This window comes from Dendrobium catenatum, unplaced genomic scaffold (assembly GCF_001605985.2).
Source record: "Dendrobium catenatum unplaced genomic scaffold, ASM160598v2 original_scaffold_266373, whole genome shotgun sequence".
In the NCBI taxonomy this organism is placed as follows: domain Eukaryota; kingdom Viridiplantae; phylum Streptophyta; class Magnoliopsida; order Asparagales; family Orchidaceae; genus Dendrobium; species Dendrobium catenatum.
Window position 1 is genome coordinate 2,324 of NW_021584771.1, and position 22,468 is coordinate 24,791.

Consider the following 22,468-nt stretch of genomic DNA (forward strand, 5'->3'; position numbering starts at 1 on the left):
AGATACCATCTGCATAATGGAAAGGCAATGGTTTAGCTAATCAGCATCTGATACATCACCCGCACTTTCAAAATGCAGTAGACTTGCCAGAAACACAAAAAAAATAGACAAAACATATTAGCATAAGCAGATAATAAATATATTTTAAAAACTATGCTGAATGCCAATGAATTTTGTCAAATGATCATTTTAGAATATTCAGGCACTTTGATTCATTAAATGATCATTGCGAAAGACCTCAAAATTTTGAGTACGATTTGATATAGCTGCTACTATAGCACTGAGAACGACTAGCCAAAGAATGGAACGAGAACCAAACCCAGCGGAGTCGCAGAAATCTGTGGCTCCGAAAATTCGGCCATCGGCTCCGCTCGCTTTGTCTTATCGCGAGGGAGGTTTTAACGAACATAAGGTTTCCGGAGGTATAAAATTTTGGAAGGCAGTGGGTTTTAGATAAGACACTACCTCAGAAGATTATCGCCTCATATTTTGCGAGGAACTTTATGATCTGAGTTCTGGTTCCTATAGGACGCAAGCCCTAATAGTTAATTCGCCCGTCCGATCATCGAAGAGAACTTTCGATTAAGGCTGTCGTCAATCAGATATAAGTATATAAACGTGTTATCTGCATATAGTAGCAGGATATGGATATTGGAAGATGGATTGGTTAAGAGAATTGGTATTGGAAAGTTGGTTTGGTTAATATTTGGAATGTTGAAATTCGACCTATCTTAAATGGATGTTCACCGCATGATAAAGCGGAATGGTTGGGGAATGGATGATGACACGTGATACAATGATCCCATGTTTCCGTCATCCGGGCACGTGGTCCGCCGGTCTCACTTAGTTAGAGAGGTAGTCGACCCAACTGAGAAGGATCCTTGTCGGCAGCCATTGGGGTTTGCTTCGTCAGGGACCTTGTAGACCGGGGGTTGATGTTTGCTAAGGGGAAACATTTAAATCACCTTAGCTACAGCAGGTATTGTGGCGCCTATACGCATCATTCCCTATGATTCATATCTCCAATGGATTTAACGCCATTAAGGAGCGTATTGGCTCTGGCCATAACCCGCTATCTGTGGTGCATTTGGGCGCAAAACCATTCGGTTTCAGAGGGCCCCCGGTCAATAACCGTTTATCCTGCAAGTGCATTTGGCGGCGTGAAACTGTCCGTTAGAGGACACGTTACGCACGTCCTTACTGCAAATATATTGTTTGAGAATGGATCCTAGTAATATTTTCGAACTAGGCATTGGCTCTTTTGTAGCGTACGAGTTGATTTGAATTTGTCCACCCCGTCAGACTATTGGCGGAGTGGACGATTTGCTTTAAGTGGTATCGGAGATTTAATTTAAATATTTTTGGACTTTTGGGATTGTTTTGGAGTTTTTTGGATTTTGGGTTTTTAGGATTTTTTTGGTTGGAAGCTTTGGAGTATTGTATGGACTTTTTGGGAGATAATTGAAAGTATTTGGGAACTCCGTCCGGTTGAGATACTGCATTCAACACGGTCCATCCATCGGGTGTTGGGTCATTTCTCTTTAATGGATTGAACCTTGTCAATCTATCGGGTTGTTCGACAGAGGATCGGGTTTCGTAGGCTTTATATCCCTATTAGTTGAATTCTTATTGTTATATGCCTTGAAAGCTTAGTACGAATGTATTATACAATCCTAGGTCTAGCATTCGTAATATTTGTTTGAGAGTTCGAACCTTGTCGACCCTATTTGACCCGTATAGGAGGATCGGGTTCGAAATAGATTCACCTTGTCAACTCCGGCAGCATCCTAGACGTCACGTGTGTACAATACACGAGCTCGCCGGGGCCCATGGCGGGTTTTACGAATTGTATTTAACCCCTTTTTAGTGTACCTATGTGTATCACAAATTAATAGTGCACGGCAGGGGTATTTTTCGGAATAGACGCTTCTGTCTGCTTTGTACGGTGATTGCAGATCCGGTGGCGTGGCGTAGCAGCTTCTGAATAGAGTTATTCGCTGCCTTCGTACAGGTAGACTGTCGTGCACTATTTTGTTGAAATTTCGTAGGCGGGTCATGTGCACTAACTAATCTCCTGCTTGAGAATTCGTATGATCTCGTAGTTTCATATTCTTCATGCATTTTGTTGGTGATTTTGGGCCTTTTCAGTGCATCCGCATTACTACATGTAGTAGATGATGTCCTTCTTTCACAGACTGAAATTGACTTCAGGATACTGCATTTACTTGAAGTCTTTTTTGTTGTATGTACCCTGGTAGCATGTTTATACTACTATCCGTATCTCGTAAAAAGATTGTAATGTAGCAGAATCTTTTATTCTTTCTTTCTATAGACTGAATATTGTTTTGACCGATGCTGAGTGGTTATTGACTGCTGTATGATTTAGCCACCCCACTACACATGAATTCGTCATCCCCACCAACCCTAAGTAGGCTTCTATATGAATGAGGGACTCCTCTTCGTTCATTGTGAATGTTTCACATTCACATACACTCAACTAATATTCATTTGTTAGGAAACTGTAATGCTACTGGAATGGTAAGCCTATTTTAGAACTCCTTCAAGTTGCTTGTGATGACATCTTGTACATGTAGCGGGTCTTTTACATGTCTTATACTACTAGTAGATGACGGGTCTTTTATGTTCGTGTATGATTGATCAAATATTGCGGCTTGGCTATTGAATTGGCATTTGGATTGTTGTTCATTTGGGGCATGTCACTTATACTTGCGATCTTCCCGCCACAAGTCTTCTATTACCGTTGAAGTTCATTCCAAGATTTTCCACAAATCACTTAGTATTGATAATAGACTTCTTTATCCTTCATTTTAGTGTTAGGATTCAAGTTCGATTCATTCAGACTTTGAGTTTCAAACTCAATATGAGCTTCAATATTCGTTCAAATCTCTACTGTCATATGGAGTTCACCTGGCATTTGAATCTATTGTTTACAAACCCAAACTTTATTTGGTGTCGTGCAGTTCATGCTTAAATGAACAAGTTCTTGTTGTCCACATCTTGTTCTAACTTTGAGTGTAGAGTACAAGTTCAAGTCTTTGGTTCAGGATCTTCAGAAGTTCTTTGAAGTTCAAATTGATTTGATTTTGGTTCCAATTTGATTTCATTTTATTTGGATTCGGCCTTTTATTAGTCATTTGGGTTTTGTTCAAGTTCATGTCCATAGTCCACAAGTCCTCTGTTGTTCTTCTGTGTTCAACCAAATCTAGGTCTCAAATTATTCTTCTCATTTGACTTTCAAATCAAATGTAAGTTCAAATCTTATATTTTCAAATTTGTTTGGGTTTGAGTTCACTTAGGTCGATTGAATCAAGTTATAAGTCCGAGTCCACCGTTCAATCAAGTCCAAATGATCACAAGCTGAGTCCAAGTTCGATCGTCCTTTGAGTTCAAACAAGTTCTAGCTCTTTGTTCTTGCATGTCATTCGAGTGCAATCAAGTCCAAGTGCAACATTGCGTTCACCCGAAATTTCGGCAGCCTTCCGGCGTCTCCCCCGTTTAGGGGAAAACTATGGAAAACTGGGCCTTTCCCACCACGCTAAGAAAAGCGTGTATGGTAGGTTCCCTCTTTCGAGGACACCGCAGCCGTGTATTTTTTGATCCCCCGCCACGCTAAGAAAAGCGTGTATGGGTATTTTTGAAAATATTTTGCAAGAAAAGCATTTTTTGATAGTATTTTGCAAGAACAGCAGTTATTTCCCCGCAAGCTGGTACTTATGGGAATCCCCGCTTCGTCGTATGCATCGCACCGGGATCCCTTCCCACCACGCTAAGAAAAGCGTGTATAGGCGGGGTTTCCAAGGCGATATGAACTTCAAAGAAGGAATTTGGGTGATTACCCGCTTCGTCGCAAGCATCGTGACACACTCCCTCCCACCACACTAAGAAAAGCGTGTATAGGTGGTTGTTTTGCCTCGACGAATGCGTTGAAACGGGTTCTCGGAGTTTTAGGATTTAGAAATTATACCTGCGCGGGGTCGACGGCGTTGGCTCGAGGATCGAGGGGGAGAAGCATTTTCTTTTCAAATATCAATTAATTATAATTATCTTTAATCAATTATATTGATTCATAATTAATTATAAGTAATTAAAAATAATTAATTACATTTACTAAAATTAATTAAAAATAATTAGTTATAATTAAATTTAATTAATTATAACTAACTCATATTAATTAACTTTAATAAATGATAACTAATTAATAATAATTAAAAATTATTAATTAAAGTTAATTCTAATTAAAAGTAATTATAATTAAGTTAAAATTAATTATAATTATTTAATCAGAGTTAATATAATTAATTATAATAAATATAATTAACTAAAATAATTATAATTAATTAAATTAATACTAATTAAATTTAATAATAACCCTTATCCCGTTTTTCCTCTGTTGAGAGGACTTACTGGACTTGGCCGAAGTAGCGTGCAAAGGGAGGAAGTTACTTTCAAGCCAGCGATCTCCTGTTCTCACTCCGATCAAAATGCCGTGACTTCAAACCCGACAGAAAAGGGGCGTCGCCAAAGGAGGCTTCGGGTCGTCGGTTTTGGTCGGAGATAGGAGGAAGGAGGCGGGATGGGAAGGCTCTATGGGGGGGCTTTCGTCGGACCGGCTTCGGTTCGGAGAAGAGAAGGGCGACGATCTTCAGATAAGGAGCTCTCTCTCTCTCTCTCTCTCTCTCTCTCTCTCTACCGAAGTGATCGGAAGGAGAAAAGGGGAACGACGGGTCGTGGTTGGGAGATCGGAGGGCTATAGCTTGGAGTTGGGAGGAGATCGACGGGAGCAGGGCTTTCGTATGGAGTTGAGAAGAGGAGGTCGGGAGCAGTTCGGGAAGTAGATGGGAGAGGAGTCGTGTGTGGAAGAGGCTTCCCTTTCATTTTATAGACGCGAAAGAGGCGAGAAACGAGGCCGTCGTCGCAGGATTCGCGCAGGGATCGCGGAGAAGTGATGGATTCGGCGCCGTTCGCAGAGATATGACTGTAGCAGCGGGTTTTCAGCACGATTTTGAGGATCCAACAGGTATGCGATGTATGTATGCTGGATTTCTACCTTGATCTCATCTCCCTTTGTTTCCTTTGGGCATAACATAAGGGTCAACAAAAATCTGGCGATGCTCCATGTTTGAAATCATTTCTTGCTCTCCATGATAGATACGCAGCACTACAATATATCCTACCATAATTTGGATTGACACGAAGATGATTTTTCAATTCTTTCAAGCATTCAACAAAATCATTAAAACAAGGAAGATAGATTCCAAATCTTTGTAAGGAAGCAATCACTTCTTTCAACTTCATACACGAATCCGCAACATGATGCTGATCTTAAATTTGCTTATGCCCTCTTGGGCAGAAATTTCCCTAAAGTAATCTCCTATATTCCAACCAAGCATTAGTTGGAATTGCATTCCATATCATTCTCCACCAAAAAAATAGCTTCTTTAGGATTTAAATTTAATTTCCTAAGCCATTTCCATTTTTTCCTTATTTCATCTACCACGGGAATTGAGGCTTCAAAAGCCAAAGCTGTTAATGATTTTCCAGTTTCCATATATAATAGCTCAGAACTATCGTCTGATAATTCTGGATATTGTGGAACTTTCAAAATGTCTTCAACAGTGTTCTGAGAACAATTGCTTAACTTCAGAAATATTCCAATTGGAATCCTCATTCTGCAGATAAGAGACTTTCATTCCTTGAAGACTTTGGCAATCTTCACAATGCATAATATTCTTTAGCTTCTTGTCCAAATCGAAATATCATTCAATGCTCCAACATTTTCACCATTACAAATTTTCCATCTAATCAAAGGTCGATGGTACCTGGCTCATTCCACCATGATTTTCCATGCATCTGAAGCTCCCTTCTTCACTTCTCCCCTCCAAATGTCCTTCCCATATCTTGCAATTAGATTTCTTTTTAACCGAGAAGAAGGATGCTGAATGAAGTTCCATGCCAATCTAGTCCTCAAAGGACCCTATTTTGCAACTGTTGGATGTAAACCCAATCCACCTTTATCCACAGGACCACAGGTAAACAAATATCACTCCACGCCACATTGCAATCCATGTTTTCCTTGCTCTTTATGCCATAAAAAGTTTCTACACAACTTATCTAATTATTCTAATAAAACTGTAGGCACTAAAGAGAGAATAAATAAGACGGAAAGGCAAGAAAAGCAGATTTTATAAGAACAATTTTCCCTGCTAAAGACAGCTGCGTGCTTCCCCAAGTATTCAATTTGCTCAATACTTTTTCCATCAGATGTTGAAAATTCGAAGAATCAACTCTTCTAAAAACAATTTTCACACCAAGATACATCATCTCTTTAACAACCTGAAACCCCAACTTCTTTACTAACTTCTTCCTTTTCTTTTTAACTGATTTTCCACAAATCATCATAGATTTATCTTTATTAAATTTTTAACCAGTCCAACTACAGTAATCAGCAAGAATTTTTGGCCGTTAGCTATTGAGCAGGTGGGCCCCACGAAGGTGGGCGGTGGGTAAGAGGAGAGAGGGGATCAAAGGGAAATAATTCCACCTCTAATTACTTAACATTTAAAACAAAAATTAAGAGGGAATTATGAACTTTTATTTAAAGAAAGAGGGTTGGCTTGAATTTAGAATTGGGAGGGAATTAGGAAAGTTTATTTAAGAAAAGAAAGGCTTATTGAATGCAGATTTTGAGAGAGAATTATAAAGCTTTATATTAGCATTATTGGGTTATTTTAAGCTTATGAGATTATTTGTGTTTGTTATAATTTTTTTTGGAGTTATTCCTAGCGGCACCTAGGGTTTGTGGAGAGCCGATCTACTTTTTGAATAGTAAATCAACTTATAGTTTGATTTTTTGTGTTGAAATAATAATTTTTCTCATCGATTTTTGCTGCATTTTCTCTTCGTTCTTGTTGTTTTCATTGTGTAGAGGTCAGATCCCTATCACATTGTTTGTTCCATTAGTTGTGGATGGGGAGGCATTGAGAAGGGAAAGTCAGCAAGATGAAGGATTAGAGAATCATGAAAGATTTATTGGGGAACAAGGATAGCCATCCAAGCTATACCGTAGTCGATTAGAGGCTGTTATACCAATGTTAAATAGTGATACTAAGAACATCGCAATATGTACCTCACTTATTATGGAGGGCACTCGGCGGTACAAAGATCTATCGTAGGCTAACAACAGAATTGTATTGGTTGAATGCAAAAAGATGTGAAGGAGATGGTAGCCAATTGTGATATCCGTCAGAGGCACAAATATACGACAATGGCTCTAGGTGGACTTCTGTAATCTAGCTCTGCTCGTTAAGGTGTGGAAAGAGATAACCATGGATTTTATTGAAGGTATGCCAAAATCGGAGTGGTTTTTTGGTGATATTGGTAATAATGGTTAGGCTGAGCAAGTATGCTCACTTCAATTCTCCGTGACACCCATACAAGACAATTTTAGTGGCAATAACATTTATTTGAGAGGTGGTTCACTTAAATAGAGTTTCAGAGTCCATAGTGTCAGATAGAGACAAGGTGTTCCCGAGCCACTTTCGGAGAGAGTTATTTAGGATGCAGGGCACCATTTTGAAGAGAAGTACAATATACCATCCACCGATTAATAGGAAGATCGAGGTGGTGAATATGAGTGTGGAGACTTATTTGAGATGTTTTGTATTAGAAACACGCAAGACCTGGGTGAAGTTGTTATATTGGGTCGAACATTGACACAACACATCTTACAATAGTGCATCACAAACTACACCCTTCAAACTCCCTTATGGAAGAGACCATCCTCACTTGGTATATTATAGGACCAAGAGCACTCTAGTTTTATTAGTAGAAGAACAGTTGGAGGAGCGATATATGATATTGAGAGAGCTAAAGAGACTCTTATTGAGGGCACAACAAATTATGAAGAAGCAGTCTGACGGGCATATATTAGATGTTGTGCAGTTCGAGGTGGGTGATAAGGTATATTTGAAGATTCGACCCTACAGACAAAATACCTTAGCTTGAAGAAGAAATGAAAAGTTCTCCACTGTACTGTGTCTTAAGAGGTTGTGGAGAGGATTGGTATGTGGCATATCATTTGCAGCTACTTATGATGCACCGACATGGACACGGCGACACGGGACACGAAATTTTTTAAAAATATAGGACACAGGTGCGTCGTGGACACGATATAATAATTTTTTAATATAATATATAAAAATTAAGGTAACATTATATTAAAAATGGCAAGCAATAATGATTTCATTTGCCTCTGTATTCTTCGCTGCACAAATATTTTTTAGAGCAAGATTTAAAGTGTGCACAACACATAGAGTCCAGAATATATGAGGATAAGTTTGCTCCACCAATAATCCTGCAGCTCTACACAACGGTGCATTATCTGTTATAACCTGCACAATATTTGAAGGCCCAATAATGACTATCACCTCTTTAATCAAATTGACAATGAAATATTTATCCTTGTATTTTTCTTCACAATTCACATCTTTAATAAACATTTGCCAATTCTCTGTAACGACCATGAAATTAATGAGTGGTCTTCTTTGAGGATCAGTCGAACCATCACACATAAAAGTGATTCCTTTTTTTTCTTCCACACACCTTTTGTTGGTTCAAGCAATGTTTCAATATGTGCTCTTTCCCTTTCCAATAATTTTGATCTTAATGCATTGTAGCCAAGTGGAACATAATCTGCAAGGTTGTTATTACATGCAAAAGTGAATGCATTTTTGTAATGAGAATTTCTTGAAAGGTTGAAAGGAAGTCCAGCTGAAAAAACATCCTTGCAATTTCACCATCCAATTTCTCTTGCTGCTGCATGTTAAAAGCCTTTCTAAAGCACTACTGGCAACTCCTTTTCTTTTCTTTGAATCATATCATTCATTTCTATATGATAATGAATGATCAACTCTAACAGATGAGGAAGAAGTGTGGGATGAACCATGGGTAGATGGCAAAGGTATCTCTTTAGGAAGTGCCCTTTTGATCCTAGATTCAGCTTCATCAACTTGTTTGTTCAATTCAATCAACTGTGACGTAGTATTCTTAGGACACATTTTAATTCCATGGACAGAAATCTTAAGTAGATGTGCTTTCACCCTAAAAAAAATCCTTTGTAGGTGCCACCACAATAATTGTATTTGAATGACACATTTCCTCCAAAAGTTTTTTCTAACCTTGTAACATGAATCCATAATGACTTATCAGTTTCTACAAATGGCTCTTTTGAACCACTCCCACCAGCACTAGAGCTCATTTTGCTTTTAAATTCACTGGTAAAGTAGAAGAAATAAAGACTTAATAAATATTGTCAAACAAAATTAAAAAATAATTAAAGAACTATTGTATCATGCATCATGACTATCTGCAGCTATGCCGAGGGTCCAAGGGGGTGCTGCTCTAGGAACAAAAAATTTATTGGAAGAGTAAAAGCGCAGCAAAAGCGCTGTAAAAGTGTAGCAAAAGTACAGCAAAAGAGCAGCAAAAGCATAGTAAAAGCTCATTAAATAAACAAATTTTTTTTGTAAGAGCAATTTTAATCCAAAACAAATAAAACACTTTAAAAAAATATGCTCTTCTGATCACAAATTTACATAATCAATTTAAATGGCGAATGAAGAAAAAAATGGCGAAATCAACTTATAGGTTTGAAAATTTTTTTGCGGTTTGGCGTCGCTTCCCTCGGCTACACGCAGAAACTAAGGAAGATGGCTTGTTGCTTACGGCCGGAAGGGAAGACCAAGGGTGCGATCTCTAGCCGACCGCTGCTCGCCTCAATCGCTCGGGAAGACCACGAATACGAATATGAGTACGAGATTAAGGTGAAGATGAAGACTCGGGCATGAACCGACTAATATGAAATAGTGGGATTAGGGTTTATTTATTTATTTATTTATACAATAGCCGAACAAGCATGTCCGACACGTGTCCGACACTGCATACCCTCTTAAAACGAAGTGTTGGTGCATCAGAAGGAGCTACCCTTGTACTTCCACCAGACACCCAATATTCCATGTTTCCCAGCTGTGGAAAGTTATTATTGACCATAGTCCATTAGAGATGCTACTGATGACCTTGACAGAAGAAATGAAGGTGATCCTGGAGCTAATGAAAGTGAGAGGAGTTTGCTCGGCAACTAGTGGAGCTGGAGAAGTGCTGATTGAGTGGAGGATTTGTTCGACTATGAAGCAACCTGGGAACTGTACCAGATGATTCACCAGTAGTTTTCTTCATTTCACGTTGAGGACAACGTGGCTCTTTAGAAGGGGAGTATTGATTTACTGGCTGAGTCGGTCCAACCAATCAACCCCCTAGTAAGAGATCCGATTTACCTGGCTAGCGGAAGAGTCCTGTGGGCCCAACTAGTGCTGGCAGCGGGCAAGCAGAGAGAGGGGCTCAAATGGGATTAATTCTTCCTTAAATTACTTACTATAAAACACCAAAACTTGGAAGATATTAGGGAGGTTTATTTAGGGACATATGGCTGATTTGAATTCAGATTTGGGAGGGAATTATGAATGTTTATTTAAAATTAATTAGGTTATTTTATGTTCATTATGTGATTTATATTTTAGAGTAGTTTTCCTTGGAGTTGTTCTTAGTGGCGCCTAGGATTTGTGGAGAGTCAATCCACCTCTCGTATAGTACATTAACTTGTATCTTTGTTTGTTGTGTCGATATCAATAAAATTAACCCATAATATCATTCTTTATTGTTAATTTTTGTTGAGTTTTGTTGTTTTTTTGCTACGGTGATCAGATTGATATCAGAATCTTCTTTATTATTTAATTTTTATTATAAATTTTCTATTTTTTCAATGTTGTCAATATTCAACACTGCCGTTGTTTGGTCCCAAGTCCTGGATGAAAGAAGTAGATGGTTGCGTTAGGTAGTCAACAACTAGCTTAAATTTGTCGAATAATCATGACATGAATTCTTTAAGAAATTGTGTTAATGGTAGGGTGTTCCCTAAAAATGGTGCCCTATATGGCATGAATACAAGGACAAGTGTGCCAGGGCCGTTACACCGTCCGGATACAATGTTAAATAGGCAAGGGTTCCCACATCATAGACAGATACAAACTAAGGAGCTAGTCCATGAAACTAAAATTAGGATAAAAACTTTGAATATAGGTTCCTTTATAGACAAATTAATAGAATTAATAGATAGTATGATTCTCAGGAATATGAATTTTATATGCATTTCGGAAACTAAATGGTTTGGAGATAAGGCTAAGGTGATTGGTAGTTTATGATTTAAATTATGGTATTCTGGTACGAGTCGTACTATAAATGATGTATCTATAATTATAGATAAGATTTTGAAGGATAATGTTATAAAAATTTATAGAATGGGAGATAGTTAAATATTATTATTGATGCTAAGATTATTAATAATATAAATGTTTTTGCTCTTCAAGTAGTTTTGGATGTGTTCAGATTAAAATTTTGGAATAACTTACAAAATTTAATATAAAGATACCTCTTAAAGGAATAATTCTTATTTGAGGAGATTTAAATGGACATATTGATAGAGTGGTAGAAGATTTTAAAATTATTCATGATGGCTATTAATTTGGAGCTACTAATGAAGGTGATAAAATCATATTATAGCTTACTCTAGCTAATGATTTTGTAATTGCTAACACTTTATTTAATAAAAGAGATGAGCATCTCATCACTTATAAAAATGGATACAATAAAACTCAGATTAATTATTTTTTAATAATAAAAATAGATCATTTAGATTAGAAAGATTGTAAAGTTATTTCGAGTGAAAGTTTATATACCCAATATCGCTTATCAGTTTTGGACTTTAAAAGGAAGGGGCGAAAAATAAAAAAATAAAGTAAAATATTGTTCTAGGATTAAATGCGAACATTTAAAGAATATTGACAAAAACATTTTTGAGGGTAAGATTCTAGTTCTTAAGATTTTTTCATTGCTTAAGGAAGCTGATTTTATGTAGGAAAAAGTAACGAGTAATATTAGGATTTTTTCAAAAGATGTGCGTGGAGCATCAAAGGGAAAAACTTCTAATAGTAAAAATAGTTGAGAGTGGAACCAAAATGTGCAAGAAAAGATAAAAAATAAAAAGTTTTATATAAAAATTGATTTATATGTAAAAATTCTGATTATTAGGAAATATGTAAAGAAGTCCATAAGGAGTCTAAGAAAGCAATATACGATGCAAAGATTTTAGCTTTTAATGATTTATATAATAGATTATATATTAAGGAGGGTGAAAGATATATGCATAAGTCTAGTGAAGTGCATTAATGATGAAAGTTAAAAAATATTTTTATTTAGAAGAGGATAATCAACGAAGGTGGATCAGATATTTTGCTAAACTTTTCAATGAAGATTGCAAGAGTACGATTGACTTTAGTGATCTTAGCACCCTAAATGAAAATTAAGATTTATTTTTTATAGGTGTATTTGTAAAATCGAAGTTTGAGAGATTTTAAAGAAAATGAAATGCATAAAAGTTGTTGGACCTAATGATATTCCAATAGAGATGTGAAAATGCTTAGGAGATGAAGGAATTTCTTGGTTTACTAGGCTTTTTGATATTATTTTGAATACTAAAACGATGCTAGATGAGTGGAGAATGAGTGTGCTGATTCCTATTTTTAAAATTAAAGGTGAAGCACAAGATTGTGTGAATTAGAGGAATAAAGTTAATGTGTCATACTTTAAAACTATGGGAGAGAGTTATAGAGCATAGGTTGAGAGGGTGAATTAGATTGTGTGAATTAGACGTGATACTAATGTTTCTCAAAATCAATTTGCAGTCATGCCGGGTAGGTCTACTATGGAAGCTATCCATTTATTGAGAGGTTTGATGGAGAAGTGTAGAGAGAATAAGGAAGATCTCCATATGATATTTATTGTTGTAGATAAATCATATGATAAAGTTCCAAGAGAAGTGCTATGGAGAGTGCTAGAAAAGAAAGGAGTTAGTAATGCTTATATTCAAGTCATTAAGGATATATATGCTAGCTGTTACTTTTGTTTAAACACAAGGTGGTTTGACCTAGTATTTTTCTTTTTCAGTTGGATTACATCAAGGATCAACCTTAAGCTTTTATCTTTCTGCTTAGTTATGAATGTTCTCACTAGACATTTGCAAGAGGTTGTACTCTAGTGCATGCTTTTTGCTGATGATATTCTTCTTGTTGATATGACTAGAGAGGGTGTTGAAGGTAAACTTGAATTATGGAGGTCAACCTTAAGAGTCCAAAGGTTTTCGTTTGAGTAGATCTAAAGCTTAATATATGGAGTGTAATTTTAGTAATAATAGTTCTTGTGGGGGGACTGTGACTTTGGGTGATCAAGTCTTTAATAAGAGTACACATTTTAGATATCTTGGCTCTATTATTCAGAGTGATGGTGAAAAAGATGAAGGCATTATATGTACAATTCAAGTTAGATGCTTGAAGTGGAGGAATGCATAGGGTTTGTTGTGTAATAAAAAACTTCTCCTCAAACTTAAGGGAAAATTCTATAAGATGGTGGTTAGACCTGCAATGCTTTGTGGTGTAGAATATTGGCCATTAAAAGAGTGGCATAATATTAAGTTAAGTGTTGCAAAGATGAGGATGCTCAGGTGGATGAGTGGCTTTACTCTTAGAGACAGGATACGAAATGAGCATATATATGAAAATGTTGTAGTAGCTCTAGTGGAAGATAAGATTAGAGAGAGTCGCCTTAGATGGTTTGGTCATAAAAAATGGTGGCTTGCCAATGACCCGGTTAGGAAAATAGATATATTAGAGTTGACTTATGTTTAGAAATATAGTGGTAGACCTAAAAAGACTTGGTTAGAAAGTATAGAAATGACATTTCTTTATTAGATTTAATGAGAATTTGACTCTTACCACGACACAATGAAGAAAAATGATTCAACCGACCCCACGTAGTGGTATAATGGCTTGATACTGTATTTGTTGTTGTTGTAATGTTGTCAATATTCAATTCCTATAATATTATTTAAGTTGACCCATGAATCTTACTTTCATTGCTTGACTAATAACAATTGATGAGTCCAATTTAGGTTCAAGTGAGTGAGTATTTAAATTACTTGTTTAATCTGACTTAAGGACCAACATCATAGTTTAAACAATCAATTTACCATACATCAAAGTCATTAAGCACAAGTGTGTCTACAATTAATATACATTAGTGATCCTAATATTATTTTTTGTATGTGAGAATAAGCATTTGTTTAATCATAACGGCACAAGTTCATTAAACTTAGGATTCGCCAAATAAACATTCAACATGGTTGACATTAGTGAAGAGTGATAGTGCTATGGTATGGCATCATCATGATTCAAGAGGCTTTTCTGCATTGGATTGGCTTTTAAGACAGTCAATCTATATGGGTGGGTCAAGATGGTGAACCAAAATTGGTCCAACTATAATTAAAAGTCACTAAATGAAGACCCGAAGTTCATTCACATATGTAATCAATGCTTATGGGGGGGATGGCTTGGTTTAATTTCATTTTTGTGGAAGGGAGCACACAGAGCTTCATCAAGGGGTTATAAAATACTGAAAAAGGCCAAAATCAAGAAATAACCAAGCTTATTAACTATTCCTCTCCTCACCAATGTTTCTCTCCAAAATTGCATGTGACCGATTGTTGAAGATAAGGAGAGGAAATAAATAGGCATATGAAAAGGAAGGAGGATAGCCCAACCTTTTTTATACATTGTAATCAAGATATTATACTTGTTGATACAAGTTTTTATTAATTTGAATTTGAATTTTACTTATTATGAGATGCTTTTAAATATGCTTGGTTGAAGAATGCAATGAAGGAAATTTTAGTACAGTAAAGGAAGTATCCCATAGATTGATGAGCCGGCAGTGGCAGGCATCCCATGGACTGAGGGTTATGAATGCTTCTTTTTAAATTTCTAATTAATATACTTATTACTTTTTCTAGAATTATTTAAATTCCTAATATAATATAGGCAGCTTGATGTATAATACCACTTTAATTTATGATTATCAAATAAATCATTTAGACTTTCCACCATTTTTCTTAATGGCATCAGAGCTCTAGCATAGGGTCCTAACTTTAGACCTATGTTTAGTCTAATTGTCTCATCTCTATTTACTTCCTCCATGTTTGTGAGTTCTATCATAAATGTTGGAAATAAGATCAATCAATTAAAGGTGAGTTTGGAGTTTAGAAACCTCAGATGAGCTGAATGGATAATTATTTAAAGTGGCTATGAATTGTGAAGAATTTGAAAGAAAAAGGGAAAATTCGTTGCCTAGTTTAACTTCCTCCAACCATCGATGACTCAAAATTCACACATTGAAATAAAGATGACTCCATTATTATGTTATAGCTATGAAACTCCATAATACTAGAGGTCTATGGACCTTACATGTTCCTTGCAAAAACCATTGAAGTTCGGGAAGTTTTGTGGCAGAAATATTCAAAAGTCAAAAGATGCCACTTTAATCTATCAAAGAAAAACAAAATTTTCAACCAACAAACAATATATCCTATCTGCCATGGAATCAGATATCGAATTATTCAATGCATGGAAGGTTTAGTATTTAGAATTAGGCTAATCTCAACATGAAATACAATGATGATGCTGTGGTTCTGAAATAAAATGCTGAAAGAAAAAGAATTTTTGAGTTTCTTGTGAGTTTCAACATAGAATTTGATCAAGTTGTATTTAAATCTTGGAAAAAAAGGTTATGCTCTCTCTTAATGAAGTTGTTGTATTGGTCCTTTAATTTCATAGTTTTATTTATAAGAGTTGTTTTTAATTTCTTAAAGTTTTGGGTTTTTGTTTAATTTTTTGTTTATTCAATTACCTTGAGGTGTGGTTATAAATACACCGTCACCCCTTGTTGTAAAGATAATTCTATTCATTTCTTCTTCCCTATTCTCCATTTCTCTCTCTCTATTTTCCTCTTGTGCTGGCGATCAGGATAAGATCAAGAATAGTAAGCAAGAATGATTCCCGTCCATAAGAAATTTCTATGTTGTGTGCTTATGGTGTATGTTAAAGACACAAAGTTACTGTATTGGGGCTTTTGAAGAATTGTGGAGTGGTGTTGCTCCATCCCTCTTGCGGTGAAGGATAAGAATTAGGAAGAAGGCTGGCTAAAGCCCTATGTACACAGGTGGAGATCAGGTTCTAGCCAGTGAAAAGAAGGTTTCTTAGATGAAAGCACTGAGGCCTGGTGATGGGAAGGGTTTGTTAAGAAATGATGACTATAGTGAAGATTCCATAACATTTGGGCTGCTGGAAGAAGTAAGATAAATGCGCAGGGATTTATCAAGAAGACTTCAAAGAATGTGAGCCTTCTTGGTGGCTTGTTTGCTTTATAAGGAAGATGTCGGTGACCAAGATAGAGATTGGAAAGTTTAACTGCCTCAATGATTTTAGCATGAGGCTCAAAATGAAGGCACTTTTTTATGCGCTAAGGCTGGGATGTGGTTCTATCTAAGGAGGCAATCCTGAAACTAGAATAAAGATTATGTTGAGAGGTTTTGAACAAAGAACACAACTAGTCATATGTATAGGTGTTAGCATAATAGGCTAGTTGCACAATAACATTCATTTTCTTATTTCATTTATTTCTTAATATATATTATCTTATCTTAGCCATAATATGTCATATATGGATGCCTAGATTTATTGGCATCCTAAGATAGTGAGCTATATCAAAAGTAGACTACATAAGGGGTTGAAATTCAGCCTAAAGTTACATAATAAAGTTTAATAGAGCTCAAGAATAACCCAACATTTTGCTATTAATCTATGTACACGACTTGGATCAAGAAAGAAGTCTTGTAATATGCCTCAATAATATTTTCATTCAGTTAATCATCAAAAGTCAATAATTTGAATCCAAGCCATCAATCCTTATTTATAAGAAATACATGTACGAAAAAACATCAAATATTTTGAATACAATTCTAGTTTTATTTGAAATTAACTTTAATCTCAACAAAACATTTAAGCTTAAACTCAATGTTATTCAAAATGATATTTTAATGAAATAAAATTTATCTAATAGAAAAAGCATGAGAAATTCAGCTATAATTAAGTAGGGCCTTAGAAGACTAGGAAACTAGTTCGGTGTAGCTTCATTGTAGATTGTTTTTATTCCTTTTAATTGGCCTATGAGATACATGACTTTTTTTTTTTGGGTTAGCTTGGTTGAATAATTAGCCAATTTGTATTGTCAGCCTAAAGTTTAGACTTGCTAAAGAATATTGTGTAATCACACAAGACAGATCGTTAGAGGTTGGGTTTAGAGCAAGTTTTGAGTTACCTCTAGCATAATCTAGAGATCCCAAGCTAAGCAGAGAAAGTTTTGAGTTACCTCTAGCATAATCTAGATATCCCAAGTTAAGTCATGGTAATAGCATCTTTTCAAATAAAAGGATAAAACTGCATGCATCCCTTCCTGAGACCCTTCGTTGGTGGGAGCTCCATAGATTTGTTACAACAATTTTTAAAATTTTCTCGAGGATTAATCTAACATAATTTCTTGGTTAATTGATTTATACATGGAGAAAATCCTAAGGATTAGAAAGCTGACTCAAATTAATTATTTTATCTTTAAGATTTGTTAGTGACAAGCTGTATGCCTTGAATTTTGGTTTTCTTTTTCTATCTCACAAATGGATGATTTATTTCTTTCTTTCTATTATATCTGTAGCAGTATACTTTGTCTGCTTTATTGCTTCAGTCTCTTGAATCTGCAAAAAAGTAACTTGTACCAACTGGCCTGCTATAATTTTCATGCAGGGTGTTGCTATTACCCAAGAAAATTCCTTATTAGATAATACTGCTAGAATTGAGGGATGGTTAGCTAGGTTCCCTATGTTTGATTGGGTGGGTGGTAGAACATCAGTAATGTCTGCAGTTGGCTTACTTCCAGCTGCGCTACAGGTATGCTCGTCTTGTACTTTTGAGTTGTCATTAGAAGATATTGCCGCAAAAGCTTTTTCTTATTTTTGTCATATTCTATGCTTAGGGTATTAACATCAGGGAAATGCTTGTTGGTGCATCATTGATGGATATGGCCAATCGTACAACTGTGGTATTTAAAAAGCCCTTTGGCCATAAACTTGATATATTCATTATAATATTTCTGGTAATTTATCTGTCTTATCCAGGTGAGGAATAATCCAGCTGCCTTGCTTGCTCTTTGTTGGTATTGGGCAACTGATGGAGTGGGTTCCAAGGTTTTCCATTTCTCTTTTTCATTTGTTCTTTTGTTTAGGTACGTTTTTATCATCCTGATAATTTTGGTTTATGTGTTGACCTTTTCCAGGACATGGTTGTTCTTCCCTACAAGGATAGTTTACTTCTCTTTAGTCGGTATCTGCAGCAATTAGTCATGGAATCACTTGGAAAGGAATTTGACCTTCATGGAAATAGGGTATGGATCTGCTCCTGTGGGAAAAGAATTTAACTCCACATCTACTCAAAATGCTTTCAATTTATAGTAACACTAACCTTATTGTTTGAGTTTTGATCCTATCATTAGACTAGCTACTACTTTACTAGGATATTGTTGTGTTGAATTCAAATTTGTCTATGGGTGACTCCTGACCTTACTAGTAAGCGAGCTTTGAGGGGTATTTCATAAGAACATGTGTGAGAATTGAGAGAAAAGGGAGAAAATTATGTGACAAATAGTCTATTAGCTAAAGTGTCTATAGAGAATGCCAAAATATCTAAAGTGCTCTTTTTTGCTCTTTTTTTATAGGGATCCGAGGATTACCATAAATGAAACTTCAAAAAAGAGTAAAAGCACAATAATTAATGATCCTTGTTACAAACTATTTTAAACACGTTTCACGCTCTAGTTAGCTTAGTGGAACATCTCTTATTCTTATTTATGTCTCAGGGCAAGTTCCCTTGCGCCAAGTGTTTACAGATGAGTAGGATTAGGCGACTCTTTCGATGAAGGCCGAACTGGGAAGGCTATGGCGAGGGAGGTAGTGAGCTCTATGGTCAACTAAGGCTTCGTTTGTGATAGCTTTTGGCCACTGTGTTTTGCTACTTTTGATAAAATTTTGTATTAGAAATTGCTCAAGAAAACAGTAAGAAAACTGTCCCAAACAAAGCTTAGTGTGATAGGTTGAACTAGAACCCTCTTGGAAGGATCCTCTCATATAGCTTTGATTATGAGTATGGTGTTGACGAATATTTTCATATCAACCCGACCCCGATCGAGCCCAACTAGACTCGATCGTGCTCGATCGACCCAATCGAATGTCGTCGAGACGAAATTGACTCAAATCGAACCCCGATTTAATTAAATCCAATTTAATTTAATTTAAATCAAATCAAATCAATTCCGACCCCGTCGAGCATCGCCGAACCTAATTCGACGTGATTCGACACCGATTCGAGTGGTTCAACAATAGATGATTTTGGATTTGAATTACTTGGTTGATTGACTCAACAAGCAAGATACCTTCATGTGTTTTAGTCACTCAACATGGGTTGAGTGAGATGAGATCTTCATGACAACTCTTGAGTCTGTAGAAAGGAAGGGAAATTTTCTCTACAAATTTATTTGTAGAGAAGAAAAGAGAAATGGCAACTTAGAAGTTTGCAAGGATAGAAGATCTTTCCTTGAACACTTGGCATTCAAAGAAAGGAGTTCATCCTTCCAATTTTGAGTTTGGGAGCATGGAAAATTTGATTTAAAATACTCTCCTACAATCTTGATTGTAGGAAAGAGGGAGGAAGATGCAACTTATAGTATTGCAAATTCTTCATGTCCTTTTGAAATTTGGTGTTCAAAAGGGGGAAATTGAAAATATCTCCTAAATTTAGATTAGGAGAGCGAAAGGGAAATCCCTTGAACACTTGATATTCAAAAGGGTTCTATAGCAATTCTTCTAAATTTGGGGCTCAAGAGGAATATCAAGAGTACTTGAATATTCTCCCACAACTTTGGTTTTAGAAAAAAAAAAGAATTATGCAATCTACATGTTGCCCAACTTGGAAAGGATCTCTTTAAACTTTTAGTGTTTAAAGAAGAAAAATGTCAGCCTACTTAATTTTGATTAAGTGGTATGAAATAGATTAGGAATTTGAGTTTCTATGTCTAGGAGAAATTTTACTTGTTAGTTTTGTGCTCCAAACAAGTGACATTCGAAAGAACTTAGAATTGGAATTCTAGGTTCAAAAAAAATTATTCATTATGTTTGTGTTACAATGAATAAATAACCGATAAACTCCCTACGATTTTGAGTTGAAGGGAGAAAGACATTTGAAGTTGTAAAATCCCATGTATTTCCTTAACATTTTTGTATTCAAAGGAAGTAACCATTCACTTTATTTTTATATTAAAATTGAATGCGAAAAGTTTCTTTGAATATCCGAATGTCCAAGAAAGAGATAAAACTTCACTTAATTCAAATTAAGTGAATATGGTGGTTGATCCTTAGGAGTCAAATCCCAAAGGCTTTGCTTCTATTCTTTGAGCTTTCTAGAGATCGTTTGAGAAATCTCTAACATAGGCTTTAAAGACCATAGCAAAGAAGGCATTTGTTGCCTATGCTCCAACAAAGAAATGAAGGAATTCAGACCGCAACTCTGAATTTGTTTGCTAACTTTTTAGGCCCCTCTAGAGGTCATTTAGGCACCTCTATATGGGCTTGAAGGTTACTAACAAAGGAAACAATATGTTGTTTTGTGTTATCCAACAAATGTAGAGAGAGGAAAAACTAGATTTTTGGTTCTAAGTTTTTGCATGTATCCTTTAGGCCCCTCGTAGAGGTCATTGGGCACCTCTATATGGGCTTTGAAGGTTACTTAACAAAGGAAACATTGTTGGTTTTGTGTTTCCAACAAATGGTAGCAGAGAAAACTTAGGATTTTGGTTCTAAGTTTTTGCAGAGATCCCTTTGTACCATAATTGGATGTCAAAGAGCTCGAAGGGAGGTATGCATTCTTCTAGCTTTGGAGTCTTGAAAGAATAAGCAGGGTCTCCTACAAATTTGGATTTGTGAAATGGGTGAGAGGATGAGGGTAAATGCCAACTCTGTAGATGTTGCAAGATTGAAGAGATCATTTGAACTTTTGGTGTTCAAATAAATTTCTCCATTCACTAATTCAAGTTAAGTGAAAGGATAAGTAGACTAAGGGATTTAGATCCCAAGTCCAAATGAGATATTTATTTGTTAGCTTCATGTTTAACAAACGAAAAGGGAAGAACTAGAAATTGGTTCTAAGCTCAAGGATTCATTGACAGTAGATGGAAGTTTTTGGAAAGCTTCAAGTTGGTACACATTTAAAAGAAGAAATGATGTTGGGTTGTTGCATTTTTGTCTCAACAAATGAGAGATGTGAATATTACTTGGAATTTGGGCTCCAAGCTTCTAATGATTCTTTGCAACATCTTTGGAGCTTTAGGGAAGTCCAAGTGGTTATGCAAAAAAGAGAAGATTATTAGTTTGGAACTTACAAATCAGAGACAAATCATCGAGTTTTTGTGCTCAATGATGCAAAGGCCTTCTTCTTATGCTAAGTTAGGCAAATTTTAAGGTAGCTAGATTTAGATTCTAAGCCTAAAAGGAAATTCCTTTCATCGCTTTTTGGTCTCAAAATGAAAGAAAGGGTTAGCATTAAATTTTTTGGTCCTAAGCTACAAGACTTTTCATACAATGATAGTTTGGAACTTTGAAGGTTTTCCAAATCATCATATATGAGAGGAGTGCTTGTATGCCAATTTTGTTATTATTAGCAAACGGTAGTGGAGACTTTAGGATTTGTTTCCTAAACTTTGATCATGGACTAAAATAATTGGGGGACTTAAAGACCACCCCAACTATTAATGCATGAGGAAAACCATGTACATAAGGAAGGGAACTTCCTACTCTCTACGAATATTTTGATTTGCTTGAGAGGAGGAAGGTCAACTCCCCTAAGCGTTGGAGGGTTTTCCCAAATTAAATTTAATATGATCTTTGGGGTTTGGGAAAAAGTGGTCTAGGAGAAACCTAAAGATCCATTTGCAAGATCTAAAGAGGGACCTAGAGAAACTAGGCATGTAGTGCGAACCTAGGTTTTTTTTTTTGGCAACCCAAGTTGAGAACATTCATGCAATGAAAAAAAATGGGAGCTTCGTGGTGCTCCAAATTATCGTGCATGAGGAGGGGATTCATTTGGTCAACTTTATGAATTTGACAAAACGAAGGGAAAGAAAAGATGGTTGGTTTATGTTCCAACACAAAGGTTGATTTAGTTTTAGAGTTTGATCTCCAAACTATAAAGATTCATGTATAGAAAGTATTTAGAGGCTTGGATAGTCTCTAAATACAACACATGAAAGGAATTATTGTTGATTAGGTGTGTTCAAACAAATTAAGTTATGAGAACTGGAGAGTTTGGGTCTCAAGTTTAAGTGTTCCATATGATGGGATACTTGGAGTTTA

At 36.0% G+C, this 22,468-nt stretch overlaps 1 protein-coding gene across 1 annotated transcript; it reads left to right on the top strand.

Annotated features, from left to right (window-relative positions):
• Positions 1–301: 301 nt before the first annotated feature.
• LOC110097399 (glucose-6-phosphate isomerase 1, chloroplastic-like) lies at positions 302–18,486 on the top strand. Its single transcript, XM_028692737.1, has 6 exons — positions 302–422; positions 4,904–5,038; positions 17,779–17,960; positions 18,046–18,111; positions 18,188–18,256; positions 18,346–18,486. The coding sequence occupies exons 1-6, from the start codon at positions 302–304 to the stop codon at positions 18,484–18,486; spliced, it is 714 nt and encodes a 237-aa protein (XP_028548570.1).
• Positions 18,487–22,468: the final 3,982 nt, after the last annotated feature.